Source organism: Arthrobotrys flagrans (genome assembly GCF_004000055.1).
Source record: "Arthrobotrys flagrans strain CBS H-5679 chromosome Unknown unitig_8, whole genome shotgun sequence".
NCBI classification, from domain to species: Eukaryota; Fungi; Ascomycota; class Orbiliomycetes; order Orbiliales; family Orbiliaceae; genus Arthrobotrys; species Arthrobotrys flagrans.
Genome location: NW_027137553.1, coordinates 5,295,509 through 5,315,689, shown reverse-complemented (window position 1 = coordinate 5,315,689; position 20,181 = coordinate 5,295,509). Strand labels below are relative to the sequence as shown.

The window sequence follows — 20,181 nt, the reverse complement described above, 5'->3', positions numbered from 1 at the left end:
CTAACCCTAACCTCTCAATTCTCATCCTCATCCTTACTCTCACTTTCACCCTTACTCTTATCCTTACCCTTACTCTTATCCTTACCCTTACTTTTATTTTTACCTTTACTTTTACCCTCACCCTCACCCTCACCCTCACCCTCACTCTTATTTTTACTCTTAATTCTTATCTTTATTTTTACTTTTAATTTTTATTTTTATCTTTATTTTTATTTTTATTTTTATTTTTATTTTTATTTTTATTTTTATTTTAATTTTAATTTTAATTTTATTTAATTCTATTTTATTTTATTTCATTCTATTTTATTCTATTTTATTCTATTTTATTCTATTTTATTCTATTTTATTTCTATTTTATTTCTATTTTATTTTATTTTAACTTTATTCTAACTTTATTTTTATTCTAATTTTATTTTTATTTTATTCTATTTCAACTTTAACTCTATTTTAACTTTAATTTTATTTTCTTTTATTTCAATTTCAATTTTATTTCAATTTTAACTTTCTTTTATTTTCATTATATTTTAATTTTAATTTAATTTAATTTATTCTATTCTAATTCTAATTTTTTATTTATTTTAATTTTAATTTATTTTAAATCTTATTCCACTCTACTCTACTCCACTCTATTATATTTTATTTTATTTTAATTCTATTTTTATTTTAACTTTAACTTTATTTTATTTTATTCTATTTAATTTTATTTTTATTTTAACTTCAATTTTATTTCATTTTATTCTATTTTACTCTATTCTTTTTAATTCTAATTTTAATTCTATTTTAATTTTAACTTTATCTTAATTTATTTCATTTTAATTTTAATTTTATTCTAATTTTAATTTCATTTTAATCTTTCTTTTATTTTAATCTATTTCATTTTTATTTTAATTCTATTTCAACTTAAACTTTATTTTATTTATTTTATTCTATTTATTTTTAATTTTATTTTATTTAATTTTAATTTTATTTTAATATATTCTATTTTAATTCCAATTTTTTATTTATTTTTAATTTATTTTAATTTTAATTTTATTCTAACTCTAACCCTATTCTATTTTCTTTTATTTTAATTTTATTCCAATTTAACTCTTATTTTATTTTAATTTTAATTTTATTTCATTTTTTTTATTTTATTTAATTTTCATTCTATTTTATTTAATTTTCATTCCATTTTATTTCATTTTAACTTTAACTCTATTCTACTCTAATTTTAATTTTAATTCTATTTTAATTTTCACTTTATTCTATTTTATTTTATTTATTTTATTTATTTTATTTATTTTATTTATTTTATTTATTTTATTTATTTTATTTATTTTATTTATTTTATTTATTTTATTTATTTTATTTATTTTATTTATTTTATTTATTTTATTTATTTTATTTATTTTATTTATTTTATTTATTTTATTTATTTTATTTATTTTATTTATTTTATTTATTTTATTTATTTTATTTATTTTATTTATTTTATTTATTTTATTTATTTTATTTATTTTATTTATTTTATTTATTTTATTTATTTTATTTATTTTATTTATTTTATTTATTTCTATTTCTAATTCTAATTTTATTTTTATTTTTATTTCTATTCATATTCATATTCATATTTTTAATTTTATTTCTATTTATTTCTATTTATTTCTATTTATTTCTATTTATTTCTATTTATTTCTATTTATTTCTATTTATTTCTATTTATTTCTATTTAATCTTTATTTTACTCTATTTTAATTCTAATTTTATTTTCTTTTCTTTAATTTTAATTTTAATTCTAATTTTAATTCTATTTTATTTCTATTTTATTCTTATTTCTAATTTTATTTTTACTTTTATTCTTATTTTTATTCTCATTTTTATTTTTATACTTATTTTATTTCTATTTTATTCTATCTTATTCTATCTTAATTTTAATTTACTTTATTTTAATTTTAATTCTAATTTTATTTTAATTTTAATTTCAATTTTATTCTCTTTTATTTCATTTTATTATAATTTTAACTCCCATCATATTTTATTTTATTTTATTTTATTCTAACTTTAATTCTATTTTATCTTATTTTATTTTATTTTATTTTAACCCTAATTTTATTCTATTTTATTTTATTCCAAATTTATTTTATTTTATTTTATTATATTATATTTTTAATATTTAATATTTAATATTTAATTCTTAATTTATTTTTATTTCTATTTTTATTTTTAATTTATTTTTTTCTATTCTCTTCTAATTCTAATTTTTTATTTATTTTAATTTTAATTTATTTTAAATCTTATTCTATTCTACTATACTCTATTATATTTTAATTTCTTTTAATTCTATTTTTATTTTAACTTTAACTTTATTTTATTTTATCTTATTTTATTTTATTTTTATATCTAATTTCATTCTAATCTTAACTTTATTTTAATCTATTTTAATCTAATTTTAATTTTATTTTAATCTTAACTTTATTTTATTCTATTCTATTTTATTTTTAATTTTAATTTTATTCTAATTTTATCCTCATTTTATTTAATTCTATCTTAATTTTAATTTTAATCTTATTCTAATCTCAACTCTTTTTATTTTACTTTATTTTAATTCTAATTCTATTTTAATCTTTATTTTATTTTATTTTATTTTATTTTATTTTATTTTATTTTATTTTATTTTATTTTATTTTATTTTATTTTATTTTATTTTATTTTATTTTATTTTATTTTATTTTATTTTATTTTATTTTATTTTATTTTATTTTATTTTATTTTATTTTATTTTATTTTATTTTATTTTATTTTATTCTATCTTATTCTATTTTATTTTAATTTTAATTCTATTTTAATTCTAACTTTATTCTATTTTATTCTATTTTAATTCTAATTCTAATCTTATTTTATTTTCAATTTTATTTCTATTTTGTTCTAATTCCAATTTTATTTTATTTTTAATTTTATTTTAATTTACTCTATTTTAATTCCAACTTTATTTTTATTTTAATTTACTTTACTTTTATTTTTAATTTTAATTTTATCTCTATTTTTATTTCTATTTTTATCTCTATCTTTATCTTTATTTTATCTTTATTTTTATCCTTACTTTTATTTTTATTTTTATTTTTATTCTTATTTTTATTTCTATTTTTATTTTTACTTTTTATTTTTATTTTTATTCTTATTCCTATTTTTATTTCTCTTTTTATTTTTCTTTATCTTTTATTTTTTATTTTAATTTAACTCTAATCACAATTTTACCTTAACTCTATTTTAACTTTAACTTTATTCTATTTTATTCTATTTTATTTTATTTATTTCTATTTCTAATTCAAATTCTATTTTAATCTTTATTTTACTCTATTTTAATTCTAATTCTATTTTAATCTTAATTTTATTTTATTCTTTTTTATTCTAATTCTAATTTTATTTCTATTTTATTTCTATTTTATTTCTATTTTATTTCTATTTTATTTTTATTTTATTCTTATTTTATTTTTATTTTATTCTTATTTTATTTTTATTTTATTCTTATTTTATTTTTATTTTATTCTTATTTTATTTTTATTTTATTCTTATTTTATTTTTATTTTATTCTTATTTCTATTATTATTCTTATTTCTATTTCTATTTTTATTTTTATTTTTATTTTTATTCTTATTCTTATTCTTATTCTATTCTATTTTATTCTCTTTTATTCTATTTTAATTTTAATCTATTTCTTTTTCTTTTTATTCTATTTTAACTCTAATTCCATTTTAATTTCAACTTTATTCTACCTTATTTTAATTTAATTTTAATTTTATTTTAATTCTATTTTTATTCTATTTCATTTTCTTTCTTTTTATTTTATTCTAACTTTAATTTTATTCTAATTTTAATTTTATTAATTCTATTTTACTCTATTTTATTTTATTCTAATTCCAATTTTATTTTAAATTTATTTATATTTTAAATTTAATATAATTTTAATATATTCCATTTTAATTTCAATTTCAATTTTATTTTATTTTAATTTCAATTTCATTTCAATTTTAACTTCATTTTATTTTTATTATATTTTTATTTTATTTCATTTTATTCTATTCCAATTCTAATTTTTTATTTATTTAATTTTAATTTATTTTAAATCTTATTCTACACTGCTCTATTTTACTCTATTATATTTTAATTTATTTTAATTCTATTTGCATTTTAACTTTAACTTTATTTTATTTTATTCTATTTAATTTTAATTCTATTCTAATTTCAACTTTATTTTATTTTACTATTCTTTTTAATTCTAATTTTAATTCTATTTTAATCTTAATTTTATTTTAATCTATTTTATTTTAATTTTAATTTCATTTTAATCTCCAATTTATTTTAATATATTCCATTTTTATTTTAATTCTATTTCAACTTCAACTTTATATTATTCTATTTTCTTTTATTTTAATCTTAATTTTATTCTAATTTTAATTTTATTTATTTTAATCTATTTTAACTTTATAATAATCTTAACTTTATTATAATCTTAACTTTATTCTATTTTTTTCTACTTTAATTTTAATTTTAACTTATTTTTCTTTATTTTATCATAATTTTAATTTAATTGTAATTTATTCTAATTCTAATTCATTAATTTTATTTTACCTTAAATCTTATATTATATTATTTTATTTTATTCTAATTTTATCCCCATTCTATTTTATTTTAATTTTACTTTTATTTTCATTCTAATTTAATTCTAACTTTATTCTATTTTATTCTATATTAATTCCAATTCCAACCTTATTTTAATTTTAATCTTAATTTTATTTCTATTTTATTTTAATTCCATCTTTATTTTATTTTTAATTTTATTTTAATTTATTCTATTTTAATTCCAATTTTATTTTTATTTTTATTTTAATTTATTTTAATTTTAATTTCATTTTTTTTCATTTTTTTTCATTTCATTTCAATTTTATTTTTATTCTAACTCTAATCCTATTCTCTTTCATTTTATTTTAAATTTATTTTCACTTTAACTAATTTTATTTTAATTTTATTATTATTAATTCTATTTTGTTCTAAGTCCAATTTTATTTTAAATTTATTTTTCTTTTAAATTTATTTCTATCTTAATTTATTCTATTTTAATTCCAATTTTAACTTTATTTTACCCTTAATTTTATTTTAACCTTAATTTTATTTAATTCCAATTCTAATTCTAATTTTATTTTTATTGTTATTCTTATTTCTATTCATATTTTTATTTTTATTTTTATTTTCTTTCTATTCTATTCTTATTCTTATTCTTATTTTTGTTCTTATTTTATTTCTATTTTATTTTTATTTTATTTTTATTTTATTTCTATTTTATTTTTATTTTATTTCTATTTTATTGTATTTTATTCTATTTTAACTTTAACTTTATTTTAACTCTACTCTAATTCTATTTTATTCTATTCTATTTTAACTCTAATTCTATTTTAATTTCAATTTTATTCTTTTTTATTCTACTCTATTTTATTTCTAATTTTAATTCTATTTTAATCTATTTTAATTCTAATTTTAATTTCAACTTTACTCTCTTCTATTTAATCCATTTTAATTTTAATCCCTTTCTATTTTAATTTAATTTATTTATTTCAATTTTAATTTAATTTTCTTCTATTTTATTTTATTATATTTCATTTTTAATAAACTTTATTCTATCCACATTCTAATTTTTTATCTCTTTTAAATTTAATTTATTTTAAATCTTAATTTATTTTATTCTATTTTATTCTATTTTATTCTATTTTATTCTATTTTATTCTATTTTATTCTATTTTATTCTATTTTATTCTATTTTATTCTATTTTATTCTATTTTATTCTATTTTATTCTATTTTATTCTATTTTATTCTATTTTATTCTATTTTTTATTATTATTATTATTTTTATTTTATTCCTTTTTATTTTCATTCCAATTTTAATTTAATTTTAATCTTAATTTTAATCTATTCTCTTTTATTTTATTTTATTTTATTTTTAATTCTACTTTAACTTCCTTATAATTTTAATTTACTATTAATTTTAATTTTATTCTAATTTTATTTTTAATTTTTAATTTTAATTCTACTTTAACTTTATTTTAATATTAATTCTAATTCTAACTCTAAATCTACTTTAATTATTTTACTATTAATATTAATTCTAAATTTTCTTAAATTTTAAATTTAATTTTATTTCAATTTTAAATCTATTTTTTAATTTTCAATTTATTTACATTTTAAACTTATTATTTTTATTTTAAATTTACTCTCATTCTAAACTTATTTCAATTCTAAATTTATTCTAATTTTAAATTTATTTTAATTTTAATTAACTTTGATAATTCATTATTTTTTTTATTTTTATATTTAACTACGCTATATATATACTTTTTTAATTTTATTCTATATTTTTATTATACTTTTTTCTTTTATATTTCATTTCTATAACTATTTTATTTTTATCTTTTATTTAATATTATTCTACTCTAATTTTTATTTTTATTTTTATCTTTATTTTTATTTCTGCTCTATTTTTTACTAATTATTAATTTATATTAATATTAATTCATACTAACGCTAATCAATATCAATAATAACTTTTATTTTTATATTTTTATACTTCATTTTTTATATTTTATTTTCATTTTCATTTTTAATTATTAATTAATTTTAATTTTAATATTAATATTTTATTTCTAAACTTTAATTTTTTAATTTTAATCTTAATTCTAATTCTAATCTTAATTCTAATTCTAATTCTAATTCTAATTCTAATTCTAATTCTAATTCTAATTCTAATTCTAATTCTAATTTTAATTCTAATTCTAATTCTAATTCTAATTTTAATTCTAATTTTAATATTTATGACTACAACTTTATTTAACTATATTTATTTATTTATATTTACTTATTTTTACATTTCTTTATAACTTCTATAACTATTTATATTTATTACAATCTTTATATTTTAATTTTTATATCTACTTTAAATTTGACATTAAAAATATTATAATCATTTTTATTTTTACATTTCACTTTTTTTATTTTATATTTTTATTTTTATTTTTACATTTTATATTTTATATTTTATATTTTTATTGTTATTTTATATTTTTATTTTTATTTTTATATCTTATTTTATATTTTTATTAACTATTATTTTTATATTTTATTAATATCTTTTTAATATTTAACTAGCGATTAGCGATTACTCTAACTATTAATTATTAATAAATTAATAATCAGCGATTAGCGATTAATAATTAACTAACTATTACTCTATTATTAAATAATAATATATTTACATATATAATTATTAGTTTCAACTTTTAGATCAAATACTTATTACAATGATTTTTAAATATTTAAATATCTGTTTACTTATTAATTTATTTATATATCTATATATTTATCAACTTATTTTTTCAACTGTCTATTTATCTGTCTATTTACTTGTCTGTTAATTAATTTATCTATTTATTCATCTGTTTATCTATTTATTTATTCATCTGTCTATTCGTTCGTCTATTTATCTATCTATTATCTATCTATTTATATTTATTTATACATTTACTTACTTGTCTATCTATCTACCCATCTGTCTACTTGTTTGTCTGTTTGTCAATCTATTAGTTTATCTGTCTGTTTACTCGTCTGCCTGTCTGTTTATCTATTTGTTTGTTTACCTATCTATCTGTCTGTCTATCTCTCTATTTGTCTACCTGTCTGTCTATTTGTCCACCTGTCCACCTGTCCGTCCGTCCGTCCGTCCGTCTGTCTGTCTGTCTGTCTGTCTGTCTGTCTGTCTGTCTGTCTGTCTGTCTTTCCGTTTGTTTGTCCGTCTGTCTGTCTGTCTGTCTGTCTGTCTGTCCGTCTGTCTGTTCGTCTGTCTGTCTGTTCGTCTGTCTGTCTGTTCGTCTGTCTGTCAGTCTGTCTGTCAGTCTGTCATCTGTCTACCTGTATCTGTTTGTACGTTTGCTTATCTGTCTGTCTATCTACCTGTCTGTCTACTTGTCTGTCTGTTTGTCAATTTGTTAGTTCACTTGTCTGCTTACCCGTTTGTTTGTCTGTCTGTCCATTTGTCTGTTTACTTGTCTGTCTATCCATCTGTCTATTTGTTTACCTGTCTGTCTATTTGTCTACCTGTCCACCTGTCCACCTGTCCGTCCGTCTGTCTGTCTGTCTGTCTGTCTGTCGTCTGTTTGTTCGTCTGTTTGTCCGTCTGTTTGTCCACCTGTTTGTCCACCTCGCAACACGCCCAACACAAATGTTTTTTTGTGGTGTTTGACAAGCGCGCTCGACCAATCAAAAAATTGGAACCAGGCCTGGTTCCAATTTCCAAAGTCTTGGGGTGTTTGTCACCGTTAAACCTTCCCGATCGGGGACCGAACCGCCCTTTCGACCAATCAGAAAATTGGTACCAGGCCTGGTACCGAATAAACCTACCGGTTAGGGTAACTGGTTACCCTGTATGTGCCTACTACTTACCCTGTATGTGCCTACTACTTACCCTGTACATGACTAGCTTAGTCACCCTGTATGTGCTACTCCCTGTATATAAACTTTTCGACAGAATACTTTAGTCTAAGAGCACTTAATCAAGCACATATCACTCCACCTAATCTTCTAATAGGTTATGAGCCCGGCATAGCTACAATCTGCACTATGATAGAAACTAATTTCAATTCTACAATTATTCACGATGTTAGAATAAATCGATAACTCTAAAGAGTACAGCTCTGTTATTTATTATAAGTGTAAATATGGAATCTGCTTTCGACTTATCGATTTTAATTACTACGAATGGAAGGAATAGTTTATGCGGTTAATAAGCCGTACTGACTTGCTTGGAACTGTAACTGGTGAAGACGAAGAACTGGAAAAATTGAAACGAGTCTTTAAACTGTTGTATATCAAGGTCGCAAATTCTGCAAGTGAACTTACTAGATAAATTAGAAGATCGATTAGCAAAGCTCTAATTATTAGAGCCACAACCTCTAAAGCAATAGCCTCCAGAGTGTTAGGCTCAAGGGCACCAGTTCAAGCCGACAGTCAGTCTGAAGACGAAGAAGATAACAAAACCTCAGACATAGAAGCTTAATCGGAACATTCAGGCTTGTATACTATTGACAGTCATACAATTAAGGGGATAGTTATGCAACAAGACTTACGTCGCGGTTACCTTACGTCTATACTAAACGAGGATCACAAGAACTGGCAGAAACAAGAGAGGGAGGCATTAGTCCTTCTCACCTGTTACATCAGTGACTCATTACAGAGAATTTACTCTAAATCAGCCACTGCAACTTAACTGTAGGAGGAGCTTAACAAGGCTTACGCTTTAACTCAGAACTTTAGTATGGTTTTTAGCTTGCATATTTCCTTTTTTAAGATGGAATTAATCTTAAATAAAAAATAGGCCGACTGGTTTGGAAGGTTAAGAACTATTTAGGCATAGTTTGTCAGTATTAAGTACATGATAGCTGATAATGTGCTTAAAGACGTATATTTGCTAGAGTTATTGGCCTTATATAAACCCACGGTTGACACTATTTAGCCTATGATTAGGAATAATTTAGATATAATAACCTATCAAGTTTAGTAAATTATTTAAGAAGTTAAGACTTGAGAAATGGCATATTTTAATTATATAAAGGATTCTACTATCTAAGCTAATTACGTCGGAGGAACTCCTAAAGGCGCTTCTAAAGGATATAAGAATTTTAGCAAAAGTAGAGGCCGAGGAAAAGAAGGTAAATAGAGAGGTAGGGGTAAAGGACGAGGGAATTACCGGAATTATTTTAATCAGAGAAATGGCGCAGGAAACGAAGATAGCTGTTATTATTATAACTAATATGGATACTTTAAACTCAACTGTCTTATAAAAGAGAAAGTAGAGTAGCGCAGAAAGGATAGGGAAGCCAAGAGAAGAGGAAGAGCTAAGGAAGCGTAAATGGCGGAAACTTAAAAGGAAATTATTGAGGAGGAGTAGGAGGAACTCGATCAGTACTTTGAAATTATAGATTGCTATGGTTATATAGCTATTGAAGAAGGTGGGAGAGTTATAACCTTAGGTAATGGCTGGTTAGTTGATTCTGGTGCAACGGACACTTATACTATAGAAAAGATAGACCTAGCCGGTTATTGAATGCTACCTTAACTACTGCTTATTAGCATAGCTAGTAGAGCCTATATTTACGTACTTGGGAGAGGAATGGTACAGATTTAGTTAAATCTCCGCGTATCTGTTTTATAAGTTCCCAAAATAGCTCGTAAGTTCTTATCTACATATATCCTTTGGAAAGCTGGTTATATAATAGTAATTAGAGATATTACGTATATTATTGAGCGCAAAATTAACAGACTTATAGTGTTAATAGAATAGAAAATTCTGCTAACCGCCATATTAACTAATTTAATTATTGATAAAGAAAATTCTAACTCGGAGAAGCTTAATATAGAGTTTGATATATTTAATCTTAATCTAACGCTAAATGAGGAAGTTACTTCTGAATTAGACAGTTAAGCGACCTTAAGCGAAGATGTTAAGCAATTTATGCTATAGTATAATAGGCTTGGCTATATTAGTTACTAGGCTTAGAAGAAATTAATAAAACGCTTAGTATTGAATGTTTAGGTTGGAGAGAAAAATTTATTAGTCTATTAGGTTTATATTTAAGCTAAAATGCGATAAACTTATAATTGTATTAAAGTTTAATCTAGGAACTTTATTCCCTAGGAAAAGGTTTATAGTAACTTATTAAATAGACTATTGCAGATTAAAAATGGTAAGAGCTACTTTGTAGTTTTTATTAAAAATTACTTTAAATAAGCGGAAGTTAAGACGTTGGAAAGAAAAATCAACGTCTACGATAACTTCAAATTTGTTATTATATATGTTAAAAAGAAAGAATAGTTAGGAAGACTTAGCAAAATTTTTAAGTTTTATTATGATAATAAAATGGGAGAATACATTAATTAAAAGTTTTAAGGCTTATTAATCTGGAATGGGATTAAGCTTAAGACTTCTTTTCCTTAACATCAAAATTCTAATAGTGTAATTAAAAGATGGATGGCCATTTTAATGGTTATAGCTATTGTTATATTTTATAAAATAGATTTACTTGTCTCTTTCTAAGGTAAAGTTATAGTTATAACTGCCTATCTAAAGAATTGTTTATCATCTACAGGGCTATTTAATAAAAAATTACCATACGAAGTCTTAAACGGTTATCTATTGGATTTATCCTACCTAAAATTATTTAGTTGTTTGGCGTAGTATTAGGTACCTAAGGAGAAGAGATAAGGCAAGTTTATTGCATATGCTAGCTTATGTCTATTTATGGGATATATCAAAGATAGTACTACTCTTTATAAAATCTGGAATGGAATAGGATTTCACAACGAAAAGAACTTAAAATAGGAAGAGAATATATTCCCGAGTAAGAATGGCTTAGCTAGAGAAATTATGCAATATGATTATTGGTTGAGGAATAGCGCTGGTAATTAATTAGGTAACTGAACCTCTAGATTTAAGCGCGTATATGAAGACCCAGCTTTAACTGAAAGTCGTTTGAGTAGTACTATAAATTAAGAATTATTGCTAAAATTGAATATAAGTGAATCCGTAAGCTTGTATATAGAGCCACTTGTGATACAAGATTAAAGTGAAGTAAGAAATAGATAATTTTTTAGCTATATTGAAATACTAGCTTTGATTAAACGCCGTATAAGATTTGAGATTTTAAATAAACTATTGTCTGGCCTAGTTAATGGTAATATTGGTCTGCAGAGAATAGAAATTCTAGCGGCTGGTGGGAGAAGTAGAAGCTGTTGTGGAGATGCTTGTAGGCTAAGTAATTTAGCTGAAAACTTGACTATAACTAGTAAGCTTGTATGCGTAGTAGGTGAATGTTTGGAGCTATTTAAACAGGTTATCCGCGAGTAACTGTGTAGTAGCGAGAAGGCACCTGGAGACGTTTAGAGTAGTTCTTGGCTGTATAGTAGGAATAAATCTACTGTAGGTGTATACTTGGATGAATGTACGTCAGGTTCCTCTGATAACAACTACACTAAATTACATAGAGTTAAGCATATCAAGAGATGTAGAGCCAACAGAGAATGGCTATTAAAGGGTGCAGCTTTTAACGAAATAACCTAAAGCGACTGTATTAACGGCGCAGTAAGAAAATAAGCACTCATGATAACTTAAGGTAGAATTGCCTCTGACTGAGAGCTACAAAGCTATGAAGAAGCTATAAACTGCATCAAAAAGAATCGATGGCGTAAGGTAATCTAAGAAGAACTTGATTTATACAAGGTTAATAAATCTTTTGTAATAGCAGACCTGTTTAAAGAGCATAAGGCTCTCGCCTCAAAATAGGTGTTTAAGATTAAAACCTAGGACGTGCCTGTACAGTACAAAGCACGGTTGGTAATCCGAGGTGACCTGCAACCTAGAACTGACTTAGATATATAACCTTCTCATAGCGACAAAAACCAAAGGCAAAATAGAGAAAATTAAGAAGGCCCTGAAAGCTAAGTATAAAATATCTGACATAGGAGAAGCTAAAACCTTCCTAGGCATCCAGATCAAAAGAGACTGTTAAAGGGAAACAGTCACTTTGTGCTAATCCGCATCTATTAAGATAATTCTCATTTACTACGGAATGGACCAGTGTAATCCTACAAAAGTCTCTATGGAACGTAACTTAATTGTCGATAATAGGGAACTTCTAACCGGCGACGCGATCCAGTAGTACTAACAATTAAACGGCCAATTTATATATCTAATGGTTTACATGAGACCAGACCTGGTCTACGTAGTAGGACAGCTAGCCAAATACAACTCCAGACTAATAACCGTATATGCCGAAGCGGCACGAAAAGTACTAAGGTACCTAAGTGGAACTAAGTCCTTGAAACTAATACTAGGCAGAAATCAAGAAGAAAATCAACAAGGGAATCTGCTACTTGGCTACTTAGACTCAGATTTAGCAAGAGACCTAGATAATAGGAAGTTAACTAAGAGGCACCTGTAGTTTCTGAATAAGAGTTTGATCATATGGAAATCCAAGAAGTAAACTATTGTGGCTGATGGTACATGGCACGCCGAATACATAGCTGCATTTGAAGTAGTTAAAGACGCCATTTGATTGGAATGATTGATTAAGATAGCAGGAATCTAACTTTGAAAGTCGCTAATTCTACAGCTTGACTGCATGGCTGCATAGTCATTGATTATCAACCCCAAGCAGCATAATCGAACAAAACATGTGGACATTAAGTACTACTTGGTTAAAAACATGTATATGAAAAAGGAACTTCAGATCGAAAGAGTCCTATCTGCAAACAACTTAGCAGACGATCTAACCAAACCCTTAGCGAAGCTCAAATACCAGGAGTACGTAACTGCAATAGGCTTAAGGCTTTTATAAAATATGCACTCTTTTTTTTATCTTAACAATTTCCACCTACGAAGGTAGTTTTACAATTAAGAAAGGTTTTTAATAAGGCATGAATAGCTACAATTAGTATGAAGGTCTAAGCTCAGTTAAACATATTTATAGTTACAGTTCTGCTCTTAGAATAGCGAAAGTCTAGCCTCAAAGCTGTTAAGATCAACTACCTAACCACGAAGATGGACATATACCTTAGGAATACCTTTTTTATAGATCCTACCATCTGGTAAGTTACCCAAAGTACGAGGATAACAGCGTTTATTAAAACAACATCAAAAATTGCACCAGTTTAGTACTGGCAGTAAGCAAATGTAACCAAGATATATATTTCGTATTAAGAAACCTTATTCACACCGAATAGAGGTTTAGTAAGAATATCAGAATATCTTACCCTTGATATGACCTTACCAGATACAGGGTAACTGGTTACCTTGTATGTGCCTACTACTTACCCTGTATGTGCCTACTACTTACCCTGTATATGACTAGCTTAGTCACCCTGTATGTGCTACTCCCTGTATATAAACTCTTCGACAGAACACTTTAGTCTAAGAAGCACTTAATCAAGTACACATCACTCCACCTAATCTTCTAACATATTCAAATTAATTTAAACTAGTAAAAGAAGGGTTTTTGAAAGGATTTTATCATCTTTTAGAAGTCTTATACAAATTAATATAAAGATCTGAAAAGAAAGGTAATAACTAAATTAAAATTGTTATTAATTGTCTATAATGTAATTAGTAATAAGACCTTTCAACTAGCTTTTGTTATTAAGCTTAAGTTATACGCTGGGGGAACTATATAAAGTTTTTATAATTTCGTTCGCCTTACCGAGCATCCTTTAGTAGATTATAAAAAAGAAAACTATTAATTTTATCGAAATATTATTTTAATTCGAGCTATTTTAGATTTGGCTTATTTAATCTTCTATAAGACTAATTCATATTTTTTTAATACTTACATCGATTTTAATACCTGAAATAAGATTTATTCTTATAATGATGAAAATATAGATTTAAATATCGATATTAATAATAGATTTGATATTAAAGAAAAGGAATATTATTTTAAAATTTAAATAAAGGGTTTATATAAGCCCGTATTAGTTTTATTAAAGTACTGGATGGCCTTATTAAGATGGAGCGCGATAAACTGAAATAGACCGCGATAGAACGCGATGGACCGCGATAAAGCGCGATAGAGCGCGATGGAAAAGTGTTTCATCGGATGAAAAGGCTTCTATCCGATAGAATTAAGGAAATGTGTTTTTTTCCTGATGTTGATACCTCGACTAGTCCCTATACGATTTCTTACAATTTAAGATATATCGCATCACGCTTCGAGCACCCTCGATAAGCTTCGATACATACCGAAGCCTTACAGTTCATAACTTGCAACACACGAGTATCTTAATAATAGAAATTAAAGTAAATGTGAAATAATAAGTAATAGATTTCCTATAACCAATATATATACCCCTACATCTATTTTAATTTTATTTACTGTTAGATATTTATATAAAATTATATAAAGATTATGAGACTTAACCTTTTTATTAATAAATTATATAGTAGAAGAGTACTTTAAGGCGTTAATAAAGCTAATACCTGCCTGATATATAGTTGTAATTGTAGCTAATGGCTGGTATACTAAATACTAGTAGCAATTATATACAAAAAGTATGGCTTCTCCGCTAGCGAATGATGGTAATCACATGGTTATATTATTATTATTTTATGTACTATTAGGTGTCGAATTTAGTTACTGATTTTTGTGGTGTTGTTGCGATCGACGTTTGTCCAAATCTTTTTGTCGTCAAACTGTAGTCTCGAAGAACACAACACACTTCGAATTTGAAAATTCGACGATGGCCTGGACGATGGGAAGGGGTCCATTGCCTAGTAAACCTGGAAAGTAATTGCCGATGTGTCCGCCGTATGCGTCAACATTTATCTAGTAATATGAGAATACTGAAGAATAAAGTTCAGTCGAAGGTTAAACGTTTAAACACAAATTCACATTCCTGGCCCTTCTTAAAGAAATATGCCGCTCGATCATATCGTATCTCACAGACCGGAAAGGCAAGGCAGCATTAGCGAAATTCTCGAGATACTGCTACTTCTTCGCCTTTCCGATTCTATTTTGCGGCATTAGGGTCACTGATCATCAATGCGACCGGGCTCTCGAGCTGTTCGACAATGGTGAGTGTATGACTCCAATCAGACACCGTGTGAGATAGGCATAATATATATTTGCGTTGCTGCATTGCCAACTTAGGGAGAGGATACGGGACGAGCTGCATTCGACGTTAGATCAGATATGTTCCTAACCTGTCGCCCCTCTTGTCTAATATGTAAGGGTGACAAATATCACAAGCCTAACAATCAACTTGTCTTGCTACGCTTTTTCATTCACTTTATTATGTCTAGACGGAGAATGACTTTTTCTAAAAATGTAAAAACTTTATCAATATATTATTATATCTCAATTTTTGACACTTTGTGACTTCACTTCCACCCTGGTACTTAGAATTATTCATCTACCAGATGACTAACCGTCTATCTGGTTAGCAGCGCCTTGTGGGGAGGCAACCGCAATTGGAATAGCAATCAGATAAGCAGTACCACCTGGAACGCCATTGAGTGCACCAGCGGGGAGAGTAATCACTGGCCCAGCGGGAGCAGCTGGTGAAGCAGCTGGACTCTCAGCCACTGGAGTAGAAGTTGGCTTGTCAGCTGGGGCGTCCTGAACTGGCATTTCAGCTGGCATATCGATTGGTGCGACAGGAGCAGCTTGGGTTGGAGCTGGAGCTTCAGATGGAGCGGCCTGAGTCGGAGCTGGTGATTCGGCCGGCATATCGGCCGGAGCATCTGGCGTGGTTGGAGTACCACCGGTCAAGCCCGGAATGTTTGGAATCTTGCCTTGCTTTAACTCCCCGATTACACTCTTAAGTTGGTCACCTTGAAGCCCGAGGATGGTTCCTACGGCCAAATCTGGCAGAGACTTCACCAAATTGACTGTGGATTCCGGTACACCAATACCTGGGAGAAACTGAACGATCAAATCCTTGGGCGCCACATCCGGAACAGCAGGGATTTTGCCTTGTTTCATTTCGTCAATGATGGGTTGTAACTTGTCGATTGGTAGCGTGGATATTCTTGCGATTATATCATCCGGCGCACCCTTAACCAGCTCGATCATGAAATCCGGGACCTTGAGACCTGGTAAGAACTGAACCATCAAATCTTTTGGTGAAATCCCATCGACAGCCGGGATTTTCCCTTGTTTCAAGGTCTCAATTGTTGCTTGCAGTTTATCTGGGGGCTGCGAGATAATCTTTTGCACCAATTCGGGCGGGCCGACCTTGATCAGATCGAGCATTCCTTGAGGAACCCCGATCGGCTTCAAAAAATTAACTGCTGCATCTGGCGTCAATTGTCGCTTTTCCATGTGGATGTGGGCTCTCGTTTCTGAGGGAACATGGGAATGTGCGTCGGACCCGGCGTGGATATCTCGTTGCTCAACACCATTGCGGCTTCTGACAGGTAGAGCCGACGAGGTAGAAATAGCCAGAATAGAAAGAAAGGCAGCCGAGAATTTCATTTTGTAAATCTCGATTCAAATCGCTATAATGGAAGCTCAAAGGATCGCGAAGTCGAATAGATAGAGAACAAAGATATCGATGTGAAAACCTTCCAGAGGTATAGATGAAAAAATTACAAGGAAAAGGTGCAACCTGCCAGAGGTGCGGAAGAATAGAATATTGGAGAAGAGAACGAGGATACTTGGTCGTGAGCGATGGTCAGAAAAGAGATGAACTGTGTGCCGGAATCGAGCTGGTGTTTATATTTAGTCGAGCAGTCAAGATGACTGATATAAGACTGGCATCTATTTCTCAGACCTCCCCTGCTATCCTGAACTGATATTAGCCTGCTTCCGAGCGAAACATCGTGATATCAGGTCATTCTGTTCATCAGCGTGAGCTGACCTTTGTTCGTAAAGCCTTGTAGGTTACACGGTTGACTGTAAAAGAAGTCCAAGACAGGTCTCAGATAATCGACTTAGGCTTAAATGGGTCGAATTTATACGTCAATATGGATATGCTATCCACAAAAAAATTTTACCGATTCACGAAATCTTGATTTTTGACACAGTCTTAATCTGGTCAGAATTCTCCTGCCAAGAATAATCGAAATCCTAGAGGGGCAGATCAGCAAAGCTTGGGCAGCAGAAACATAATACAGTGTCTGGTGGTGTATGTACCATATGCATACGCATGAGGGTTCGGAGGGCCGCCGTGTTACAGCGCCACTTTTAAGTTGGCAGAATTCGCCCGCACAAGAAAAGTCCAGTCTCATAACCAAACCAAAACAACGCAAAAAAAGTCGCCCAGGCGTGGAACATTTTGCAACACTCAACCGATCAGCGGGGGACGCTAATTTCGGAGCTAGCGTCTAACTAGCATCGTGTTTCAATTGCTGTTTCAATGGTGATACGACGAGGCTGTAGACTCGGCAATCCCGTGATCGTATCTCTGACAACCTTGTATCAAGCTGGGTGCAATCCGAGGTACAAACACGCTCCCGAAGTTCCAGCTGAGAGAACAGGTTTCAACTATGGAAGAAACACGAGTTTGCCCTCGATTTCGAATATTGCGAAGTAAAACTTCCATCGAATTGTGAGAAAATGGGGAGTTGACCGTCACCCTAGATCTATTTGGTTATCAAACATCAAACATAAGGGCAAAACGTTCCTAAAAAAAACACCCCGTCTCTCGTGTACATCGAAGCTTTTTAAAAGGCTCCTGCCCATTGTATGCGCGCATTCTGATTCCTGTTGGCGGTGTTGGCATTTCCAACGAAAATTGAAGCTTAGTTGAAGGTAACTATTGCCGGCAATAAGTAAGTAATCTGTCCAACTACTGCGATGCCTTGAAAACCTTAAGAGGATTAACTAATCGGACTAATATGGAGAATCTAGTTACCCAGAATGTACTCTAATCCCGATATCGAAAAAACCCACGGCCCAACCTCTAAGGGCCACTTTGCTAGAAGATGGTGGATATATCTTATCGTATTCAGTTCCATCGTTGTGCTGGTCACGCTTCTTGTAGTGTAAGAAATCTATGTTATTAAGACACCACTTTCAATCGAATTTATCTTAATGAAAGTCGCGTTCTGATGCAGAATATTTGTCGTTGTTCCAGCAATAGCCCAGGATAGCGTCGATGGCGCCACAGTCCAAGTCGACGGAATCGCCATTACAAATCCGAAAGTGAGCGAAATCACAGTGTCGATGAACTCCACGGTTAAAGCCCAAGTACCTGTGGGCGGGGCGCGTCTCTCCCCTCAGACATTCGAAATGTATCTTCCATCAGCAGATGATTCTAAGAATCTACCTTCGGCGCCCACATTCGCGACTTTAACGGTCGGAGAGCTCCCAGTCAAGGATATATTCACTATCAATGTTACCGGATCAGAGACGGCAATCTTAAATCAGGATATATTCCGGGAATTTTCCAATCAGGTATTGAAAAATGAGGTTATCAACTTGGGCCTTAGAGCCAATCCAGCACCGAATATTGGCATTGGGCCGCTTAAATTTCCCGTAAATTTCCGGAAGATTGTGCAGCTTAAGGGTGAGTATTACTAGTATTCTCATAGATATTACATGATATAGCGCCTAGAACTCAGTATTGTGCATAGGCTTTAATCTCCTCAAAGGAATAACCCTTACAAATGCAACTGTGCTCACTACCCCCCTGAAAGATGGTACCAATATGGTGGGCGATGGCATTATCCCGAATCCAAGTTCTTTCATAATGCAAGTCGTCAGTCAACCTTTCCAATCGCCCTATCTCACCGAGTACTCCAGCTGACTTTTTTTTTTTTTTGCGTAGGGCGAGTTGACATCTAATATAACAGTCGCTGGATTGGCGCTTGGTTTTTCGGTTATTAAGGATCTCGTGCTCTACCCAGGTGATAACAAAGTCAAAGTATACACACATCTCTCTGATGAGTGGAGTGGTAGCCCGCTCGTCGGCAGCGTGGTATCACAGAGCAATGTCAACATCACTCTAACTATTACCTCTATCATATCTAACGGGAAACATGTACCCTGGCTAGAGAAGCCGATGAGTGATCTATCGCCATTCTACGCGCTCATGAATCCAAAACCGGCAGCACTGGAAGAAACATCTCTAGCAGCGGAGCCGACAGCGTCGATGGTAGCCTCAACGGAGGCGCCCACATCTTCGATGCCAGTAGTTTCACCGATGGTAACTTCAATAGAAGCATCAAAGGCACCAACATCACTGGTGTTATCGACTATATATTCGAGAAACACTCCGACAACATCAACTCCGCATTCATCTGTGGCTTCAACAACCATCCCTACCCCTACAACATTGGTAACTTCACCCACCAAAGCGCCAGAGACCCCGGCATTCGTAGTCCAACCCTTACTAGAAGCGGTGCTAGAAATATTGCCGTTGCCTGTCATTTCCGCCCTCCCGGCTATTGTCTAGTTCTTTGGGTTTGCTAAGCACTCTCATGTTAAGAGGCTACCCGTTCGAAAGGTCCTTAAGATTAGCGAAGGGAGAGCGAAATCATGGTTCCTAGTGATCAAAATACTTTCTTAGTTTTACTATAGTAAATTAGTTAATTCGTGACAGGGGGTTTTCTGGGAGAGATTGTTATATAAAGAAGCTCTTCTTGCAGTTTGCCATTATGGAAATATCT

At 28.4% G+C, this 20,181-nt stretch overlaps 3 protein-coding genes across 3 annotated transcripts; 1 reads left to right on the top strand and 2 right to left on the bottom strand.

Moving 5' to 3' along the window:
• Positions 1–15,991: 15,991 nt before the first annotated feature.
• On the bottom strand, positions 15,992–17,044 carry DFL_008012 (uncharacterized protein; the record flags this gene model as incomplete). The annotated part of the gene is made up of 1 exon (XM_067637683.1): positions 15,992–17,044. One exon carries the CDS (start codon positions 17,042–17,044, stop codon positions 15,992–15,994), a length of 1,053 nt encoding a protein of 350 aa, XP_067489174.1.
• A 1,386-nt stretch (positions 17,045–18,430) lies between these two features.
• DFL_008011 (uncharacterized protein) lies at positions 18,431–19,093 on the top strand (the record flags this gene model as incomplete). Its single annotated transcript, XM_067637682.1, has 2 exons — positions 18,431–18,555; positions 18,628–19,093. The coding sequence occupies 2 exons, from the start codon at positions 18,431–18,433 to the stop codon at positions 19,091–19,093; spliced, it is 591 nt and encodes a 196-aa protein (XP_067489173.1).
• Positions 19,094–19,594: 501 nt separating this feature from the next.
• Positions 19,595–19,942, bottom strand: DFL_008010 (uncharacterized protein; the record flags this gene model as incomplete). Its single annotated transcript, XM_067637681.1, has 1 exon — positions 19,595–19,942. One exon carries the CDS (start codon positions 19,940–19,942, stop codon positions 19,595–19,597), a length of 348 nt encoding a protein of 115 aa, XP_067489172.1.
• Positions 19,943–20,181: the final 239 nt, after the last annotated feature.